This window comes from Quercus suber, unplaced genomic scaffold (genome assembly GCF_002906115.3).
Source record: "Quercus suber isolate HL8 unplaced genomic scaffold, Cork oak 2.0 scaffold_582, whole genome shotgun sequence".
In the NCBI taxonomy this organism is placed as follows: domain Eukaryota; kingdom Viridiplantae; phylum Streptophyta; class Magnoliopsida; order Fagales; family Fagaceae; genus Quercus; species Quercus suber.
Genome location: NW_027070027.1, coordinates 272107 through 291565, shown reverse-complemented (window position 1 = coordinate 291565; position 19459 = coordinate 272107). Strand labels below are relative to the sequence as shown.

The 19459-nt window shown below is 34.9% G+C and overlaps 2 protein-coding genes across 2 annotated transcripts in view; both read right to left on the bottom strand.

The window, feature by feature from the left end:
- Positions 1–4974: 4974 nt before the first annotated feature.
- LOC111989091 (probable plastidic glucose transporter 2) lies at positions 4975–15068 on the bottom strand. Its single transcript, XM_065764748.1, has 9 exons — positions 14928–15068; positions 14714–14826; positions 14544–14637; positions 13571–13724; positions 13265–13408; positions 13094–13167; positions 7353–7441; positions 5851–5965; positions 4975–5521 (listed from the first exon to the last, which is right to left on the bottom strand). The coding sequence occupies exons 1-9, from the start codon at positions 15051–15053 to the stop codon at positions 5339–5341; spliced, it is 1092 nt and encodes a 363-aa protein (XP_065620820.1). The 5' UTR covers positions 15054–15068; the 3' UTR covers positions 4975–5338.
- The window catches only part of LOC112036474 (uncharacterized), an 18916-nt gene continuing 14515 nt past the window's right edge, over positions 15059–19459 (bottom strand). Inside the window, exons 7-8 of the mRNA XM_065764752.1 lie at positions 16022–16077; positions 15059–15064 (exon numbers count right to left, since the gene is read on the bottom strand). Of these exons, the coding sequence (XP_065620824.1) occupies positions 15059–15064; positions 16022–16077 (62 nt within the window). The remainder of the gene's footprint in view (positions 15065–16021; positions 16078–19459) is intronic.

The window sequence follows — 19459 nt, the reverse complement described above, 5'->3', positions numbered from 1 at the left end:
GATCTAGATGATTTTTGGATGGGAAAAGGTTTCAACAAAGAAATGAATAACATTCAAAACTGCTCCAAAAAGAAAAAATTACAATTTGTTCACAAAGCTCGGTCTCCCGAAAACAATGCAATCTCTTAATTTTCGTTATTACACCCACTTCATATTTCAGTTAACTCATCAAACTTATATAATAATCAAAGAAATTCTCAAATCCCAATCTTCCCAATATGATATAAATATCCTCATCAAAATTCCTCAAATAGAAAAGTACCCATATCTTCCCCTAGAAATAAACATAGGTGCGTGTTTATTCCTAAATTTTCACTATACTTTTTCTCTTGTTTTGTTCTTCTATACTACTGTTTAAGAAGCTTCTTCTGTTTTGAGTCTTCATTTTTTTGTTCAAAAATTCTCTTATATCCCTATGTTTAAGTAGACTCAAAATTAAATGACAATTTGGTAAAAATTCGACTCTAACTCCCACTAAAATATTGCCTAAAAAATAGAGTCACTCTCTTATTCATTTTCAAATTTCTTTATCCATTTATAAATTAGATTCTCAAAATAAAAATTATAAATATATATAAAATAAATAAATACACTTTTTTCTTTTTTTTTTGTCTACCAAGGATTGCTAGCCACTGCGTTTGGCTGTTTCTTTGACCACCTAGGTAACAACATGTAGTCTTTCTCCTATATTAATGAACTTCTATTGTCTTTAGTTAAAAAATAAATAAAGATTAGAATAAATAATTGACCCTTTAAGTTTCACTTTTTGTCATTTCAATCATTTCAATTTTAATTTTGTCATTTTAGTCTTCTAAATTTCAAATTTTGTTAATTCAGTCCTCATTTACCCTTTAGTTAACTGTTTATTAACCAAAACAACGTTGTTTTGGATGATTTTTTTTTTTATTTCTTAATTTAAAAAATTGGAAAACGTTAATTAAAAAAAAAAAAAAAAAAACTAAGGGCTCAGGGAACGACGTGGTTCCCCTATCCACTAAAAAAACAAGAATAAAATGTAAAACTGACCCTCTAAGTTTCTTCAGATTTCATTTCAGTCCTCTAATTTTATTTTTATTTATTTCAGTCCTCTAACTTTCAAGCTTATTCAATTAAAACTTTTTTATAAACTTTTGTTATATATAGTGGTTAACTTTTCAATTTTATAAAATTTTCTTCAAATTTTTTAAATTAAAAATATTTAATTAATGATTGAAAAATATTTTTCAGATTTTTTTTTCCTAAAAATTTTAACAAAAGTTAACAGAAAAACATTAATTGAATAAATCTGAAATTTAAAGGACTGAAATGAATGAAAGCAAAGTTAGAGAACTGAAATAAAATCTAAAGAAAATTAGAGGATTAGTTTTGTATTTTAGCAAAAAAAAAAAACTAATCCCGCAATGAAAAGGCATAACCACAATCCAACTATCTTTAAAAAGAACTAGATAATATTCATCCCCGCATCCAGAATTTGCCAGTGCACAAAACAACTTCCTAGGAGCTTTATGCCTGCAATTTAAGGAAAAAAAAAAAAAAAGAATAAAAAAATAAAAGAAGAATCAACCAACAAAAAATGAATTACATTATAAGTCTATACAATAATGCACAACAAAAAGAATATATTTCTCACAAAAAAAGAAGAGGAGAAAAGAGGGATAAAAAAAAAACTAATCCCGCAATGAAAAGGCATAACCACAATCCAACTATCTTTAAAAAGAACTAGATAATATTCATCCCCGCATCCAGAATTTGCCAGTGCACAAAACAACTTCCTAGGAGCTTTATGCCTGCAATTTAAGAAAAAAAAAAAGAATAAAAAAATAAAAGAAGAATCAACCAACAAAAAATGAATTACATTATAAGTCTATACAATAATGCACAACAAAAAGAATATATTTCTCACAAAAAAAGAAGAGGAGAAAAGAGGGAAGAATCAACAAGATAGAAAAAAATTATGGCTGAAATAAATTCCGAACATGGTAAATTTGACAATCAATGTCAATACTTATCTTGTTTGCAATGTTGCTAGAGAGCAGATCCAAACTCTCATAAAGCCCCTCTCCTGAGGTTGCACAAATGCTCTAGATGAACCTGGAAAGATATTGCTATGAATTACAGCATTGCAACATGAACATAAAGCATACCAGTGACGTTGTCGGAGATGGTGAAGGCCAAGCTTATCAGTAATCTCCCTCTCCCATTCTCTCAGTATCTCTCTCTCTCTCTTTTCCTCTATTCAAGTCTTCTCCATTTTCTACTCTCTCTCTTTTTCCTCTCGCCCAGCCCTCTTCTCCCTCATTCTCTCTTTCTCTTTGTTCTCTCACTCTCTTTTTTCCTCTCACCCAGCCCTCCTCCCTCCCTCTTAACTGAATCGGCGAAACCACCAAACCCAAAGCTTGAATCAGATTTGCGATGGAAATGGCGAATCCACCAAATGCAAACCATCGAAGATCCATTGATTTCTTTGGATTTAGGTTTTATTGGGATGGCGGTAGATATGATCTGTTATGGCAGATTGTGATTTTTTTCTTTTATTTTTAAATCAGATCTGCAGTGGGCTATGGGTGTTTATGGTGGCTGGTTGTGGGTGTTTGTGGTAGTGGGTGGTGGGTTGCGGCAATTTTGTGGCTGTTTGTGGTGGTTGTTAAGGTGGGTATGTGGTGGTTGTTGAGGTAAGTTTGTGGTGGTGGGTGTGGTTCTTGGTTTTTTTTTTTTTTTTTTTGGGTCGGTGAGGTTATGGTCATAGGTTGTGGCGGCTGGTTGTGCTGGCAGTGGATTGTGCGTGGTGGTTGTGGGTGGTTGTTCTTGCCTAATAGGAAAGAGAAGTACAAGGGCAAGAGACAAAGAAATGAAGAATATAGTAAAAGTTAAAAATAATAGTAAAGAAAGAATATTTAAATAAAATTTTAAAAATAAATAAAATTATTGATGTTTAGTGTGATATAAAGTGATGCTTTAATTATTAAAATAAATAAAGTGAATTTTTGAAATGTTAAAAGTTAAATTTTTAGCTCTATGACTAATGCTCTAACGCAGGAAAATGAGTGATATTGGTAAGACCTCGTGATGTAGCATGAGAGCAAGAGACTAAGAAATGAAGAATATAGGAAAAGTTAAAAATAATAGTAAAGAAAAAATATTTAAATGAAGTGCTAAAAAAAATAAAAGAAAAAATTACAGTTAATTCATTTTTAGTTTGACCTGTTTTAACAGTATTTATTTATGGTTTGAAATTTGTCATTTAACACATTTGAGGTGGCCTCCGTTAAACCCCATTACCTATTTCTACCATTTTCGTTAAAAAATCTCATTTACGCCAAAATTAGAACTGAATTAAAACCCTAAAAGAAAAGGAATAAGTTCTCTCCCTCTCCCTCTCTCTCTACCTTAGAACCCCAAAAATCCCCAAATCCATAATCCGTCAAAATCAAACAGGTAAAGCCTCAAGATTTGAAGCTGTACATGAACATCAAAGACCAGCAAGGCGACAGATGGTGGAGATCTGTTCCTTTCCCTCGAATCTTTCCTCAAAGGCAAACAGTATTGCCATCGTCTAGATCGTGTTTGGAGGTGCAAATAGATTCAGATCGGGTAATGATGTGCTATTGAAAGAATTACCACCCGCATTGCACATCCTCGCAGTAATCGGATTCAAAAACTTGGAGTCTCTGCCAGACGGAGTGATGGACCACAACCACTGTGTTGAAACGTTATTTATCCATAAATTTCCTGTGCTCAAGTCTCTTCCTCGTGGTGGTCTATCCAGTGGGCACTAAAATATCTTTCTATCAATGATTGTAAGGAATTGGAATTCCCGATGTACCCCTGTTATTCTTCCATTGTGGGACTGATTATAGAATATAGCTGTAATCCTCTGAAGTCATTTCCATTGGACATCTTCCCAAAGCTTTGTTATCTCATAATCGAAAGGTGTAGCAACAGAGTTGCTGGGTTTTTTTTTTTGGACAGATTGCTGAGTTTTTTTTTACTTGCAAATCTGGGTTTTTTTTTTATTGAACAGATTGCTGGGTTTTTTTTTGCAGATTTTTTTTTTATTTTTAACTTGCAAATCTGGGTTTTGTTTTATGAAGAATTATGTAGTCAATTTTTGGATTTATGGGTGTATGTTCACATGGATTTGTGGATTTGTTTGTGACTGTAGGTGTATGGGTTTTCTTTTATGTTTTATGTGAAGAAGAAGAAAAAGGGAAGTAAAGAGGAGAGAGACATAAAATATAATGAAAAAGATAAATTTATCTCTATTTTTAATGGTGAAAAGAGAGAGGTGAGTAATGGGGGTCTAATAGAGGTCACTTGAGTTAAGTGATAAATTTTAAATTATGGGTGAATACTGTTAAAACGGGTCAAACCACAGGTGGGTTAATTGTAATTTTTTCAAAATAAAACTATTGATGTTTGGTGTGTTTTAAAGTGATGTGTTAACTATTAAAATAAATAAAGTGAATTTTTTAGATATTAAAAGCTAAAATTTTTAGCATCATGGCTAATGCTCTAATGCTGGGAAATGAGTGACATTGGTAAGACTCCGGATGTAGCACGAGATCACTCCCAGTATATATATATACACACATGGAGAAGTCGTAATTTTATTTTTAATTTTGATGATGACAAATCGTAATTGTTCAGGTACAAAGGTGGTTTTGAAATTGAAAGGATGATGAACTGTAAGGAAATTTTTTAGGGCCTGACAATGTTTAGTAGAATCTCAGTACATTTCCACCGGGAATGGTAGTTAGATAGACGGCAGCACAGTCACGCAGTGACCATCTGGCATGAGGGGACCTACGCAACTTACACATGTAGATGTGGCCTCAGCTTCTCTCCTTCCCTAGGAAAAGGATTTGAAGCCATCTCCAGGAACTTCTGTAACTCTAAATAGCCTCGTGGATTTGATCCCAATAAATAAACCACCATGGGTACATTTTAATTAAACATCATGACAAGGAGACGACGAATTTAATCTCATATATATACATATATATTATATTTTCAAAGTACATTGATGTGTTTGAAGGGGATTACATAATTCTAAGACAAATCCAGTCATAAAAAGTTTCCATGGCAGGCATTTCTAAGTTTCCATTGAAGGGGATTACACTTGATGGATATATTGCTATCTACCAGAAACTTCACATAAAGCACATATGACGATCAACAAAATCTGACCCCAAAGTATCCATTGGCTAAACATACATCATCTCTCTAAATACAAACTCCCTCGTAAGGTATTGCCACAACTTTGGTCGAAACTTGAAACTGCAACTTCACTTAACCAAATGAATTCTTTTTGGGAACAATTCACCATAGTAAGTACATACTATTCTTGCGGAAGAAGTGCTATCTCAATTTCTTGAAGGGATTTCCCTTTCGTTTCCACCACATTTCTTTTTACAAACACCACGGCTATTAAACAAAAAGAACTAAATATTGAGTACAAGAGCTGTGGCCCAAGTTGCTCCAGCAAACGCAAGAACAGCAACCCCACAAAGAAATTGATCACCTGAAGAACCAGTTTAACCAATTAAGCAAAGGAAATCAGGAGATGATGGAAGTCCACTTCATTCTGAATTAACATTGAATTAAAAACTAATTCATATAATTTCAAATTGCCAAGATGTAGCATCTACAAGCATTAACTTAGCTGACTGTAACCATAGATCCACTAAAATTCACCAAATTCTATTCCCTCCCAACTCATGCATGAGTAAGGATTTGAACCTAGGAGCTCCAGTACAAGGGGAATGCCATTCTGCTGTTTGATCCAGAAGCCAGCAAGAGCAGACATAAAAGATTTTTTAAGAAAAAAAGAAGGAAGCAGACGAGAATTACCCAATGAACTGACATACAGATTGCCATAGCTTTTGCCCTAATTCGACTGGGGAAAATTTCAGGTAGAAGGAGACCGGGAACTGGACCTGCTCCCAGAGCAAATGTAAAGACAAACCTGTACAAAGAAATCCATTGTTAGTCCTTGATCCTTGAATTTCTCCCATGGCTTGAATTTCAAACAACTGTGATGCGTACTTATCCCTAGATAGCTGCCAGACAATCCCAGGTAGTTAATTAAAACTAGAAAAATTTTATTTATTCAATCATCAATTCTAAGATATCCAACTCATTTTTCAGAGCAATTTTCAATACGATAACTAATTAAATACTAGAAAAAATGATTTTATTTGTTCATTCATCATTTTCAAAGATATCCAACTCATTTATCAGATCAATTTCTAATAACTTCTCAACACTATTGAGCCTGAAATCCCTCTCAATCAATCTTTGTAGTGGGGAGGAATTGTTTTCCTGATCCAAAGAGTCCCAGTTGCCATAGTCAGAGATATATATGTAGTTCCAGATGATCCAGATAGGGCTGCATATATTGCCTGTTGGGGTCACTCAAAGTCAGAAACCCAACTAGAGTCCAATTGACTACTAAGGTTCCCAACCATGGCCAGAATTATTTTAGGCGGAGTTATCTATTGTTATTTTTTATATTAGCATGTTATTTTACAATAGTATAAGGGAATTCTTGTAATCATGCCATAAACCCTAATATTAAGGTGAGGGACTGATTAACAAAGCCCTAGACCTTTTTCTCAAATCTCTATCTTTCCATTCTTCTTTTCTCCTTCTCTCTTTTAACCCAATATCTCATATTTTACAACTCAACTTGGTATCAAAGTGTACCAATCCACCCTAGAAAGTGTTTGAACAATCTGAAGATTGTTATTAGAACCAAGGTGTGCTGACTTCAACATTCATATGCTGAGATCGTCACTGGACTATCCTTGATAATCCAAATAGATTGTCAGCACCAAATAGATCTGGACTATCCTCTGTAACCTAACCTTACCAAGGTGTGCTGACAATCTATTTCCTCACCAATAAATCTGAATAAAGTGACAGTAACCTAACCTAACCTTATAAAGTGACAGTAACCTAACCTTAGAAACCCAAATAGATTGTCAGCACCAAACTTATCAAGGTTAGGTTACTGTCACTTTATTCAGATTTATTGGTGAGGAAATAGATTGTCACTCCCTTTGACTCAGATGATCAGGTGATGATATTCTCATGAAACTGTTTGTTCATGCCTCCTTTCAACGATTGTCTTTCAAGTTAGGCAAATTTGATATGATGCTCCAGGTTGAGGATGAGTGTCAGAGTTACTTGTTATTTTTATATTAGCGCAGCACATCTACAAGTCCAAGAATAGAAGTAGCCCATAGCAATGAGTCACATTTTCCATTTGACTAAATTTATAATTTTTTTTTTTTTTTAAATGCACTATCATAAATTCATCTTCAAGATGCATGCGTTAAGAGATTACTCACATCAGCATGCCACCAACAGATAGGTACATAGCTCCAGAGTTTGCTACGTAAGAACTTGCTGCAGTGACTTGAAGAACCATAGACATCACCTGGGTGAATATAAAGCAAAATGTCACAACCGGGCTCCAAGTTCATTAACTTCAAGACATGTCGGAAAGTTATTTTTAGAGTAATGCATAATGTGCAATAAATGAATGTCTGATGCAGAGTAGGTGTGTAGAAACAGAATCTGTAACACAACTACTACAACTCTTCCACGAAACCTAAGTTCTACAAGAACACTAGGCTAGTAGGCAAAATAATAGAGAAAACCTCCCTAACAAACTTTTATTAATCAATACATAACAATAATCCACCTCCCTATAAAAAGTATTTATAGGAATAGAATTCTCCTACTCTTTTGAAAAAAAGAAATAATAAAACTACTTCTAATTAAAAAAGGAAAAACTATTTAACTTGGAAAAGAAAAACAATTAAAATTGTAATTCAACTAGGAAAAGGATTTAATTGAACTTTTAAAAGCAAATAAATCCTAAATACACTAGGAAAGAGAAAACAACATAAAATATTAAAATATTTTCTTCTCCCTTAACCAATTTGCATCATTCTCCTAGGGTTAGGGAAAACTCGTCCTCGAGTCTTTGAGATAATCTTCCATAATCAATTGGAACTCCGAATAATCCTCTCCATAATATTCTTCTGTGCAAGACAAGACAAATCAATATGCTACTTATCAATCTTTTCTCACTCATAATAAATCTTGATGTACGAATTTTTATTCATGACTTCTTTTGCCACGATGGGATATAGATGAAGCAAGTACTAAAAAAGAATCCATGCACACATCCATAAACTTCATATTGCCTCCTCCACAAGGATTACTTAAAATCACTCACTCATGCCTCTTATTGTCCTCTATTAATTATTGTTCAATAAAATCCTCTCAAGGATCAATAAAGTTTTCCATTAATCTTTCCAAATTAATATTAACTATACTATGAGGAAATTTTTTTTTTTTCAGAAACTCATCAACCCCAATGAAATCATAGCGTTTAATGTGTTCAAGTTCAAGCTTTAGTAGATCAAAACTTCATTCATCAATAGATAACTCATCTATTGATGAACAAACCAATTGTATCGACTTATGATTGTAATAAAAAAAATCAATAACCTCTTGTGCTTTAATGTCAAAAGTCTCATCAACAGTGTGAGTTTTGGGCTCACCTTGTATGTATATAACTTTATTTTTATCAAGCTCAATCTTGTCTCCTTGACTTCATCAGGATAGTCATCATAAATTGGTGGAGATTCCCAATTTACTACACAAACTCTTTCAATGTATCCATCCTCCTTGATATTGCAGTCATCCTTCTTGATATCGAAATCCTCCTCCTCCACATAACGTGGATTTGGATGCAAGTTTTGAGATTAATTTCCCACGGCTAAGGCCTCGAGTTGCTTTGACAGCGCATCAAACCACTCCTCCATTCGTTGTGCAACCTCATCGCATTCATACATGTCATCTATGGCAACAAGTCTTCCTCCAAGTGCTCCTCTTTGTGCCATGGTAGGATCCTACCGTTGCTCTGATACCAACTAATGCAGCATAGGCGTGTAGAAGCAGAATCTATAACACAATTACTACAACTCTTCCACAAAACCTAAGTTCTATAAGAACACTAGGCTAGTAAGCAAAATAATAGAGAAAACCTCTCTAACAAATTTTTTTTTTTTTTTTAAAAATAACAAAATTTCATTAAACAAAATACCCAGGTACACCGGGAGTGTACATGGATAGGAGTACATCAAGTTCGTAAATTACAATGATCAAGCATAACAAAGAGATTAGAACAAGAAAAAGAAGTAAAAACAGAACTCCAATCAAACAAAGAGTGGAGGAGAGATTTAATCTCGAGAATTGACCATTCCTTTCTCTCAAAGCATCTAGTATTCCTTTCTAAGTTGCACGGACTCGGGTACAAGGGTACGGCATTTCTTGAAAAACTAGGGTACGACACGTTTGGGGTACGGCTATTAATTAATTACTTAATATTTATTTTTACGTATAATTTAAATATTTTTAGACATAATTTATGTTTATTTTAGGTTTAAAAATTATGTTACAACAAAAAAAATGCTTGAAAACATATCTAAAATTAATTATTTATGTGATGTCAAGGAGTTTGGAGTAATTTTGTAATTATTTATGTGCTCATGGGGTTTAGTATTATTATTATTATTATTAGTTAGGAAATTCTGATTTTGGGTTTGGGAATTTTATATAGTAGAATTATTTTTGGGTTAGGCTGTTGGTATACTTTTGTTGTGGGCTTGGCTTGAGTTGGGTTAAATTTCAATCTGGGCTTTAGTATGAATAGGTTGGCTTGCTGGCTTATGTCTATTCGGGCTTAAATGTTTGGGTTTAAAGGTACCAATCTTTTTTTTTTTGATGAAAAATATTCATTTTATTGAGACAAGGATAAAAACAATACATCTTGAGACACTAATTGCTCAATGATACATGGAGTTCTCCCTCCCTCCCTCCCTCCCCTCGCAAGAGGGAGAACTCAAAGAACAAAGCAAGAGAGGCTGAATATCTTCTTCTTTTTTCCCCTCTCCCATGTCCAAGATGAACCCAGCGTGTCATGACTGTGTTCGGGCTGTATACGAAATAAAAAAATATTTTTTCTCTCTGGTACGCGATGGGTACTTTTTCTAGGCATGTCTTACTAGTACCCATGTCCAACACGGGTACTTGGCCAAGTTTGGCATGTCCATGCAACATAGTTCCTTTCTCGCCAAAGACACCATAATACAACTATGTGGGACAACCCTCCACAAGTCTATGTTGCGATGTCTGCCAAACAAGCCTTGTCAATCTGCAAATAAATCCGCAACACTTTGAGGCATAACCCAGATCACACCAAAAAGGATCCACACCATAGACCATAGTTCGAAAGCAATGGGACAATAGAGAAGAAGATAGTTTACCGATGCCTTGCTTCCTTTACACATATAACACCAATCAAGAACAGGGACACCCTTATTCCATATAATCTATCAAGAGTCAATCTTACCTAAAGTGATAATCCAAGAAAAGAAAACAACTCTAGGAGGGATCTTAGAGCACCACACAAGTCTCCAAGGAAAAAGAGAGTCAAGGGTCAAGAAGAGAGATAAATAGTACTCACTAACCTTAAAGCCTTTATTCTTTTAGAAGGGAGAAATTTTCAGAGGGACAATCGGCCATTCCGTTTTGAGAACATGTGGCTAAAGGCAGATGGTTTTGTGGACAGAGTGAGAACCTGGTGGGAATCCTATCTTTTTCAAGGCTCCCCTAGCTTTCAGATTGCCAGCCAACTAAAGCCTTTGAAGTTAGATTTGAAGAAATGGAATGAGGAAGAATTTGGGAATGTAGAGAATAGGCTGCGCAAGCTATGGAAAGACCTTAACGATTTAGAGTTGATTGGTGATAGCCAACCTCTAACAATGAGGAGATATTGGAGAAGGATCAACTTCGCACTAAGCTTGAAAAGGTAACCCTTATGGAGGAAACCTGCTGGAGACAAAAATCTAGGGCACTTTGGATTAGAGAGGGAGATAGAAATACTAAGTTCTTCCATAAAACAGCAAATTCTCATAGAAGATTTAATACCATCAACAATCTGGAGGTGGATGGTGACCTAACATCGAATCCGAGTTCCATAGCTGCTAGCATATCCCTCTTCTACAAACAGTTATACTCTAAGACTGAAGGTCAAGGACCTGTCCTTGATGAAGTGGAATTTTCTAGGATTTCCGGGGAGGAAGCTACTTGGTTGGACAAACCCTTTGAAGAAGAGGAAGTTTATGGTCTCATCAAAGATTGCAATCGCGACAAATCTCTAGGACCCGATGGTTTCTCAATGGCCTTCTTTCAATCTTGTTGGGTTTTTTTAAAGCAAGAAATTATGGAGCTTCTTGGCAATTTCCATTCCCAAGCTGTTTTTGAGAAAAGCCTTAATGTCACTTTCCTTTCTCTTATTCCAAAGAAGGTTGATGCTTTCAATGTGAGGGACATTAGACCTATTAGTCTTGTGGGTGGTAATTATAAAATCCTTTCCAAGGTGCTGGCTAATAGGCTAAAAAGGGTAAATTTTCTAGGATTATATCTGAGACCCAAAATGCCTTGGTGTTCGACAGACAAATCTAGGATTCTGTTTTAATTGCTAATGAATGCTTGGATGGTAGACTCAAGGCGAGAGTTCCAAGTGTTTTATGTAAATTGGATGTGGAGAAAGCATTTGATCATGTCAATTGGGACTTTCTTTTGTATATGTTGCAGCAATGTGGGTTCTTTGAGCAGTGGAGGAAGTGGATTATGTTTTACATTTCCATGGTGAAATTTTCCATTCTGATCAATGGTAGCCCTAAAGATTTCTTTGGGAGTTCTAGGGGACTATGTTAAGGTGACCCACTCTCCCTGCTTTTATTTGCAATTGTTATGGAAGCTTTATGCCTCTTATTGGATGGAGTTGTTCTGGCTAGTCACATCTCAGGATTACTGTTGGCTCCAGAACTCATGCTCCCTTAACGGTGTCTCACCTTCTTTTTGCAGACAATACTTAAATTTTCTGTGATGCTTTACCTAGTCAGATAGGTAAATTGAGAGAGATCTTATCTTCCTTTGAGGCTGTGTCAGGTTTGCATATTAATCTGCCTAAATCTGAATTGGTTCTAGTTGGAAAGCTGTTAAATATGGGAGAGGTTGTGGGCCTTTTAGGGTGTAGGCAGTCCTCACTGCCAATGACTTATTTGGGGCTTCCATTAGGAGCTAAATTTTAGGATAGGGCAATTTGGAACCCTATTCTTGAAAAAATTGAGCAAAGACTAGCAAGTTGGAAGCATTTATATCTATCAAAAGGTGGTAAGGTTACTTTACTTAAAAGCACTCTCTCAACCTTGCTTACTTATTACCTGTCTCTCTTCCATATTTTGGTGGATATAGCAAATCGTATTGAGAAGCTCCAGCAGGATTTTTTATAGGGTAGTTTGATAAGTCCCCTAAATTCAGTTTGGTTATGTGGGCTCAGGTTTGTAGCCCTCTTAAGTCTAGTGGGTTGGGTGTGTTTTATTTCTCTTCCTTTCTCTAACAAACTTCTAGTAATCAACACATAATAATCCACCTCCCTAAAAAGAGTATTTAGAGGAATAGAATTTCTCCTACTCCTTTTACGAAAATAAATAATAAACCTACTTCTACTTGCGAAAGGAAAAACAATTAAAATCCTAATTCAAATAGGAAAAGGATTTAATTGAACTTGTAAAAGCAAATATATCCTAATTCCACTAGGAAAGAGAAAACAACATAAAATATTAAAATATTTTCTTCTCACTTAACCAATCTGCATCATTAAAGGATTTTAATTGAACTAGTAAAAGCAAATAAATCCTAATTCCATTAGGAAAGAGAAAACAACATAAAATATTAAAATATTTTCTTCTCCCATAACCAATCTGCATCAATGTCTATTACCAACCCATTATCGGTATATTAAAATAACCAATTTCTTCTATTCTAAAGGATTATACTAGTCCATTTTCAATATAATAACATCACTCTCCTTTTGCTTTGAACATAGAATCAATATTTAAGAGCTCCTTCTTTTCCAGCCTCCCAAATAGATGAAGTGCAGATTTAGTTTTATAATCACAATACTTTGACCATAGAAGGAGGAAAGTGATTTGGAAGTACAATTTACCATGCCCGAAAAGCTCCATAGAAGGAGCGCCTTTCTTCCTAGTTTATCCATCAAAACCATTGCAATAATTGATCCTGCAGGAAAAGAAAAAACAATAATAAGAAATGGTGCTGTCAAGAGAAAGAATGCATAATCCTAGATACAGAAGGGGCTACCATGAACTGAATCTACCTGTTAAATTTGCAATTCCTATGAAGACATTGGCAAGGTTGGACGGCACTCCAGCACTTTTAAAAACAGTTGAAGAGAAATAAAACACAGCATTTATACCAGACAGCTGTTGTAAAGCAAATAGGGTTGACCCAATAAAAACAACTGCAAAAGGAACACGTGAATAACAAAGAACTTTTGGAAAGCCCAAAAACAATATAAGACAAAGAAGAACAAGCAATGGCAATGGCAACTGTGGACACAGGAGAAAAAGGGAGTGATTATACTTGGAAATTCATAAAATTATACCAGATGTATCATATTTACCTCTAAAATGGCGACCATAAAACAACTCAGATAGCTTCACAGTATCGGTGTCATCTCCCTTGTCTGACTTGGATAATTCTGCCATAGCAACTTTGACATGTGATCCTCCTAGGAGCTTCTCAAATTCAGCTTCAGCTTCCTCAGTTCTTCCTCTCTATATCACACCATTAAGAAACTTTTTAGTCTTTTGTCTTCAGCATAAGCACTTACATAAAACACATGTAATTGGAATTTTATCTCATGTTATGAGTAGAAGAGCTACTTGGCCAAACTTGCACAGAGGAGAGGGAACTGTTTTCTATGGGGAGGAGCCAATACTCACCCATCTCCCCCCCCCTAAAAAAAAAAAAAAAAAAAAACAGAAGGAAAAGATGGAAAGTACTGCAACTTCTTTGGAAGCCAATACAGAAAACAGAACTGCACCTTTCTGCATCTTTGTGCTAAGAGAGAGAGAGAGAGAGAGAGAGTCATGATTTTTTCCACAAATAATTGAAGAGAGGAGACAAATTTTTATTCAAATTGAAAAAATATGCTTTAAGATATAAAGAGTGCACAAGAGATCAACAGAATCTAGTATATGTCAAATAGAAAATAATTATACAAAATTTTAAAAATTAAAATTTAAAAAAAAATGGCATATTACAGCACTAAAACTTAAAGAATTTTAGCTCATCTTGTAAAAAATTATAAATATGATTTATATCGAATTTAGTAAGGACTTTATTCATTCTGAGTAACAGAAAGCAATTACAGCATAGAGATTTATAATAATAATGACAATGATAATCATCTCAAGACAAATTAAAAAAATATGAAAGTAAACCTTGTATAGCCAATGGGGACTTACAGAATTTAGTAAGGACTTTATTCATTCTGAGTAACAGAAACCAATTACAGCATAGAGATTTATAATATTAATGACAATGATAATGATAATCATCTCAATACAAATTAAAAAAATATGAAAGCAAACCTTGTATAGCCAATGGGGACTCTCTGCACAAAACACCATGGCTACAGCGAGTACTGCAGCTGGAATTGTAGATACCCAGAAACAGATACGCCACCTGAGCATAAATTAAGTATATCAAACAGTCGAACATGAAATACAGATACTGAGAAATCTAATAGCAGTGTCTTTACCAGCCAGCAGTTTCTTTGACAGGGATTCCAATAAACAGAGCCCCCATAAGTCCAAGACATGTTGCAATTTGAATAAAGCTTCCGTAAGTACCCCTCACAAATGCCGGAGAAATCTGCACACATAGATGGGACAAGATCATATATGATGCACTCCCTTTCATCAACAACCAAGAAAAATTTAAGCTGGAATCAATGAGACACAAATGTAACTAACCTCTGTTACGTAGAGAGAAGCAACAGGGGGACCCAAGCCCATTCCAGTCCCAACAAATAACCGTCCCAAAAGCATACCGGCAAGACTTTTGCTTGTTGCACTGAAATGCAGGCAATTAATTATCATCCAATCTATAACTGAAAATTATGTGATGTAAAATACACTATCAGGAAAGCATCTATAATATATGTTAGAGTTAGTTCTAGTTGTCGTTATTTTTGCACATTAATAGGGCTATTTTTGTAATCATGTTATGAAACCCTAATACAGATATATTCTAAGGTGTGGGCTTGATCAAGTTAATGCCCTCAACATTTTCTTTCTTTTCTCTGTCTCTATACTCTTTCTTCCTCATTATTCTCACTTAACCCTAAATATTCGTATTTTACAACTTAACTATATACTTTTTTTTTTTTTGAGGAACAACTATATACATTATTATATGCAAACTTTGAATAGGTGAAAATAGTGTTATTATCTGCCAAACAAAAGTGTGCAACAGCTAAGGGAACATACTAAATCAGTGTTGCAGATGGGACTATCAATGTAAATAGATTTCTAAACCTATCTCTGATGCAGGAAAGAATAGTTTGGAAAATAAGAGAGAACAGGAGAAGTCTTAAGCTTCAACACCTAGAATATTCCTGAAACTTAGGCTTCACTACCTAAGGGTGCTTGGAATCATCACCAAGCATTAAAAATATTCTCTAATCATAAAGTTTTAATTCACATTGCAATGTCTCAAACTATTCCTGGAGCCTCTTTTTAATAGGCTTCATGGATTATATACGATTACATTTCATAAAATCCTCAACAAAATTGGAGACCAAATTCAAAAAGAAAACAAGTGCAAAATTAAAAAAAAGGAAATCTGAAAAATAGATTCTGAAATAAAATTGATTGTGTTGACAGATTCTATGTATGGTATGTGTGGAAAGCTATATATAGTATAATCTTGGGCGTGAAGGTGAAGGAAATATTTAGAGAAGGAAACTGAGTAATTAGAGATTATTTGATTTCCTATTTCTGCTATTGTATTCCTATTATAAGTTTTAAAAAAAAAAAAAAAAAAAAAAAAAAAAAAAAAAAAACACCGAATCATACCCAAAGTTTATAAATAAGTCCCACCAGCCTAGAGCAGCTACGTCACCTGAATGTAGTTGTAAAGAAAGTCAGAAACAATATTTTGTTATGTGAAGACTAAGAATATGAATCTAAATTTTACATGCAAACACAACACAGCCACCATGCATACCACGCATTGATTGCATGTTTAGTGCTGTTAGAATTATGATTAAGTAATTAAATTCATCATTTTCTAACTGCTTAAGCTTTAGAATTGGTAATTATACATAGTATCAAAGTAGGAGATCCTAACTTTGATCCCTAACTTTACTCTACCTCCCATTTAAAATGTTAAAAATCCCACGTGTTGAGCCATAATTATTAAGAAGAGTCTAGGCCCACACGTGAGGGGGGAGTGTTAGAATTATAGTTAAATGATCAAATTCACCATTTCCTAGCTGCTTAAGCTTTTGGGAGAATTGGTAATTATACAAGAGCCACGTGTTTCAAAGTGTCATCATTGATATTCTAATAATTATTAGATCTCCAAATTGGAAACTACTAAAATAGGCCATGGGAGCTGGAATTCAACATCCATGCCCTAAGATTTTTTGGAATATGAGCAAAAACAGCATGAGACTAGGTTAGCCTGTTAGGAACATAAAATAAATCTTATTCCCATTGATAAAGCTATTTAAAGTTCATATTGATTTCCTGCCTATTCCTCTTTCAACTTTTCATTAATTGAAAGGATATACTACACTTTCATAGCAATGCATCAAAATGCTGCAGTTTTGCATAATACAAGTCAAAATTGATATATCTGTTGACATGTTGGAGGCTTCAAGGCACGAGGGGGCCGTTCTGGTGGATTCTCTTGTCTATGTGCAAACCACACTACTTCCACTGAGGACATACCTCCAGCACCAACTTCAGCTCCTACTCATGAGAGGGCACTTAGCACCAAGGAGTTGGCACAGCTGCGTCAGTTTATGGCTCGATTGGAAACACCTACTGATACATCCTCATCCTTTGCCCATTCAGGAAATTTGGCTACAGCCCTTAATGCCTGATGATCCTTGGGTAATTGACTCGGGAACTACAGATCATATGACTAGTAAATCCTCATCTTTTTCCTCCTATAACCTTTGTTCCAGCAAGGACAAAATTAGAGTAGCCAATAGTTCTTTATCACCTATCTCTGGTAAAGGTTCAATTTTTGTGACTCCATCCATGGCTTTATCTTCTGTGCTTCATGTTCCTAACCTGGCTGCAAATTTATTATCTATTGCTTGTATAACCCTTGAGTTAAATTGCCGAGCCATTTTTTACTCCTCCAACTGTTTTTTCCAGGACCTAACCACGGGGCATATGATTGGCAATGGTAGCCTTAAGGATGGTCTCTACTATCTGGACACAATCCAAAGCACAAGGATGGCCCAAAAAGGCTAATCATACAGTGCAATCAGATGACTCAGCAGCTCAGATTTGGTTATGGCATCAGAGGCTAGGACATCCATCTTTTACATTGTTACAAAAAGATTTCCTTCTTTATTTCAGCATAATAATGTTTCCAAATTTCTTTTTTTGATAAGAATAATGTTTCCAAATTTCAATGTGAGACATGTGAACTAGCCAAACACCATCGAGTGTCTTTTCCTCGTAGTAATACAAGTTCTGCACCTTTTTCACTTATTCATACTGGTGTTTAGGGGCCCTCTAGGGTTGTTTCTCTAAATGGGTGTCGTTGGTTTATTTTCTTTATTGATGATTTTTCACAAACTACTTGGGTATATTTGTTAAAAGACAAAAGTGATGTGTTTACTGTTTTTCAAATGTTTCACAAAATGGTTCAAAAGCAATTCAACACCTCAATAAAAACGAGTTGTTCAGGCAATGGGGTTGAATATATGTCTGGCGCTCTTCAAAAATATTTTCATACACATGGTATTATTCACAAACCACTTGTTCTTATACCCCTGAACAAAATGGGGTTGCTAAAAGAAAAAATCGACATCTCCTAGAAGTTACACAGGCTCTTCTCCTTACTGCCAATGTTCCAAAGTCCTACTGGGGAGATGCCTTGCTCACCGCAACTTATCTCATCAATAGAACGCCATCTCGCAACCTTGACTTCAAGAGGCCACTTGAGGTACTTTTTTCATCTGTACCATCCTCTAATTTTATCATCCCTCCTCGTGTCTTTGGGTGTATCTGCTTTGTCCATCTTCATGGTCAATCTAGGAGTAAATTAGACCCTTCTGCCCTCAAATGTGTCTTTATAGGTTACTCTCCTACTCAAAAGGAATATAAATGTGGTGCAAACACAAGGTACAAGCCTCCAATTATACACATGTATGGGAGAAAGAGCAAAAAGAAGACGGTCCAACCTGTTGCCTTATAGATGGAGCCTGCTAGTAATTGAGCTTGAAGATTAAGCAAGCCCAAACATTTAATAATTAGGTTTTTTTTTATGCATCTTCTTGTTTGCTATTTAAGCACTTTTTTCTGATTATTGTAAGACAGCTTTGAGAATTATAATAAACGTGTGTTTCTTTTACACTGGTGTTGACTCCAATTTTGCTTGGTGTTGACTCCTAGGGTTTATCCTTTGTTTTGTTGTTGTTTAATTGTTCCATTGAAATAGTGTGGTTGTCTTGCATCAATTTTGGTATCAAAGCAAACTTTCGGTCCATACAACACAACTGTAGGCAAACATCTTACTATTTGGCATAAAATATATATATATATATATATACAAACCAAGCAATAGAAGAGCCCAGGCCCATGACAGACTAGCCCAAGCCCAAGAACAAGTCATTCAATTGGGCTTCCGTTACAGGGATCAGGTTTTCTTTCTTTGTCTTTGGTAGACTCAATTTTTCATTTTTAAATACATCTCTAGTTTCTTGAAGTGCATACCCCAGCTTATTTACTTTACTTTTGCTTTATAGTTAGTTGCTGTGTTGGCCATTTGTTTCTTTCAATACCCATTAAAAAAATAAAAAAAATAAAAATTATCTGTTTCCTTTGATTAGCCAAAGACAAAAAAAATAAAATAAAATAATCCTTTGAAGTATCTGATTCTCTTTATTAACTGTTGAGCTTTTTATTTTGTGGAAGTTGCAATTCATTTGTGCTATCTCTCAATATTGTGAACACTGTCACTACTTGACTACAATTTATTCCTTTGATTCATTGATCTAGTCTCTACATGCACTCTTGCTTGACCTTGATTTTACATTGAGAATTGATTACTCGAACTTTTTGGGAATCTCAATTGCATTCATAATTATAGTGGTGCATGCATCTATGTAGAGGTCGCATCATGTCAAACCTCGAACATCAATCCACTTCTAAGCCTAAGTCTTCCTTAGAGCAAACCATGGAGAGCCTAGCAAAAACCGTCCATGCTTTACTGGAGAGGGTAGAGCGAGTTGAAGCATCTTAAAAAGAGACTAATAACC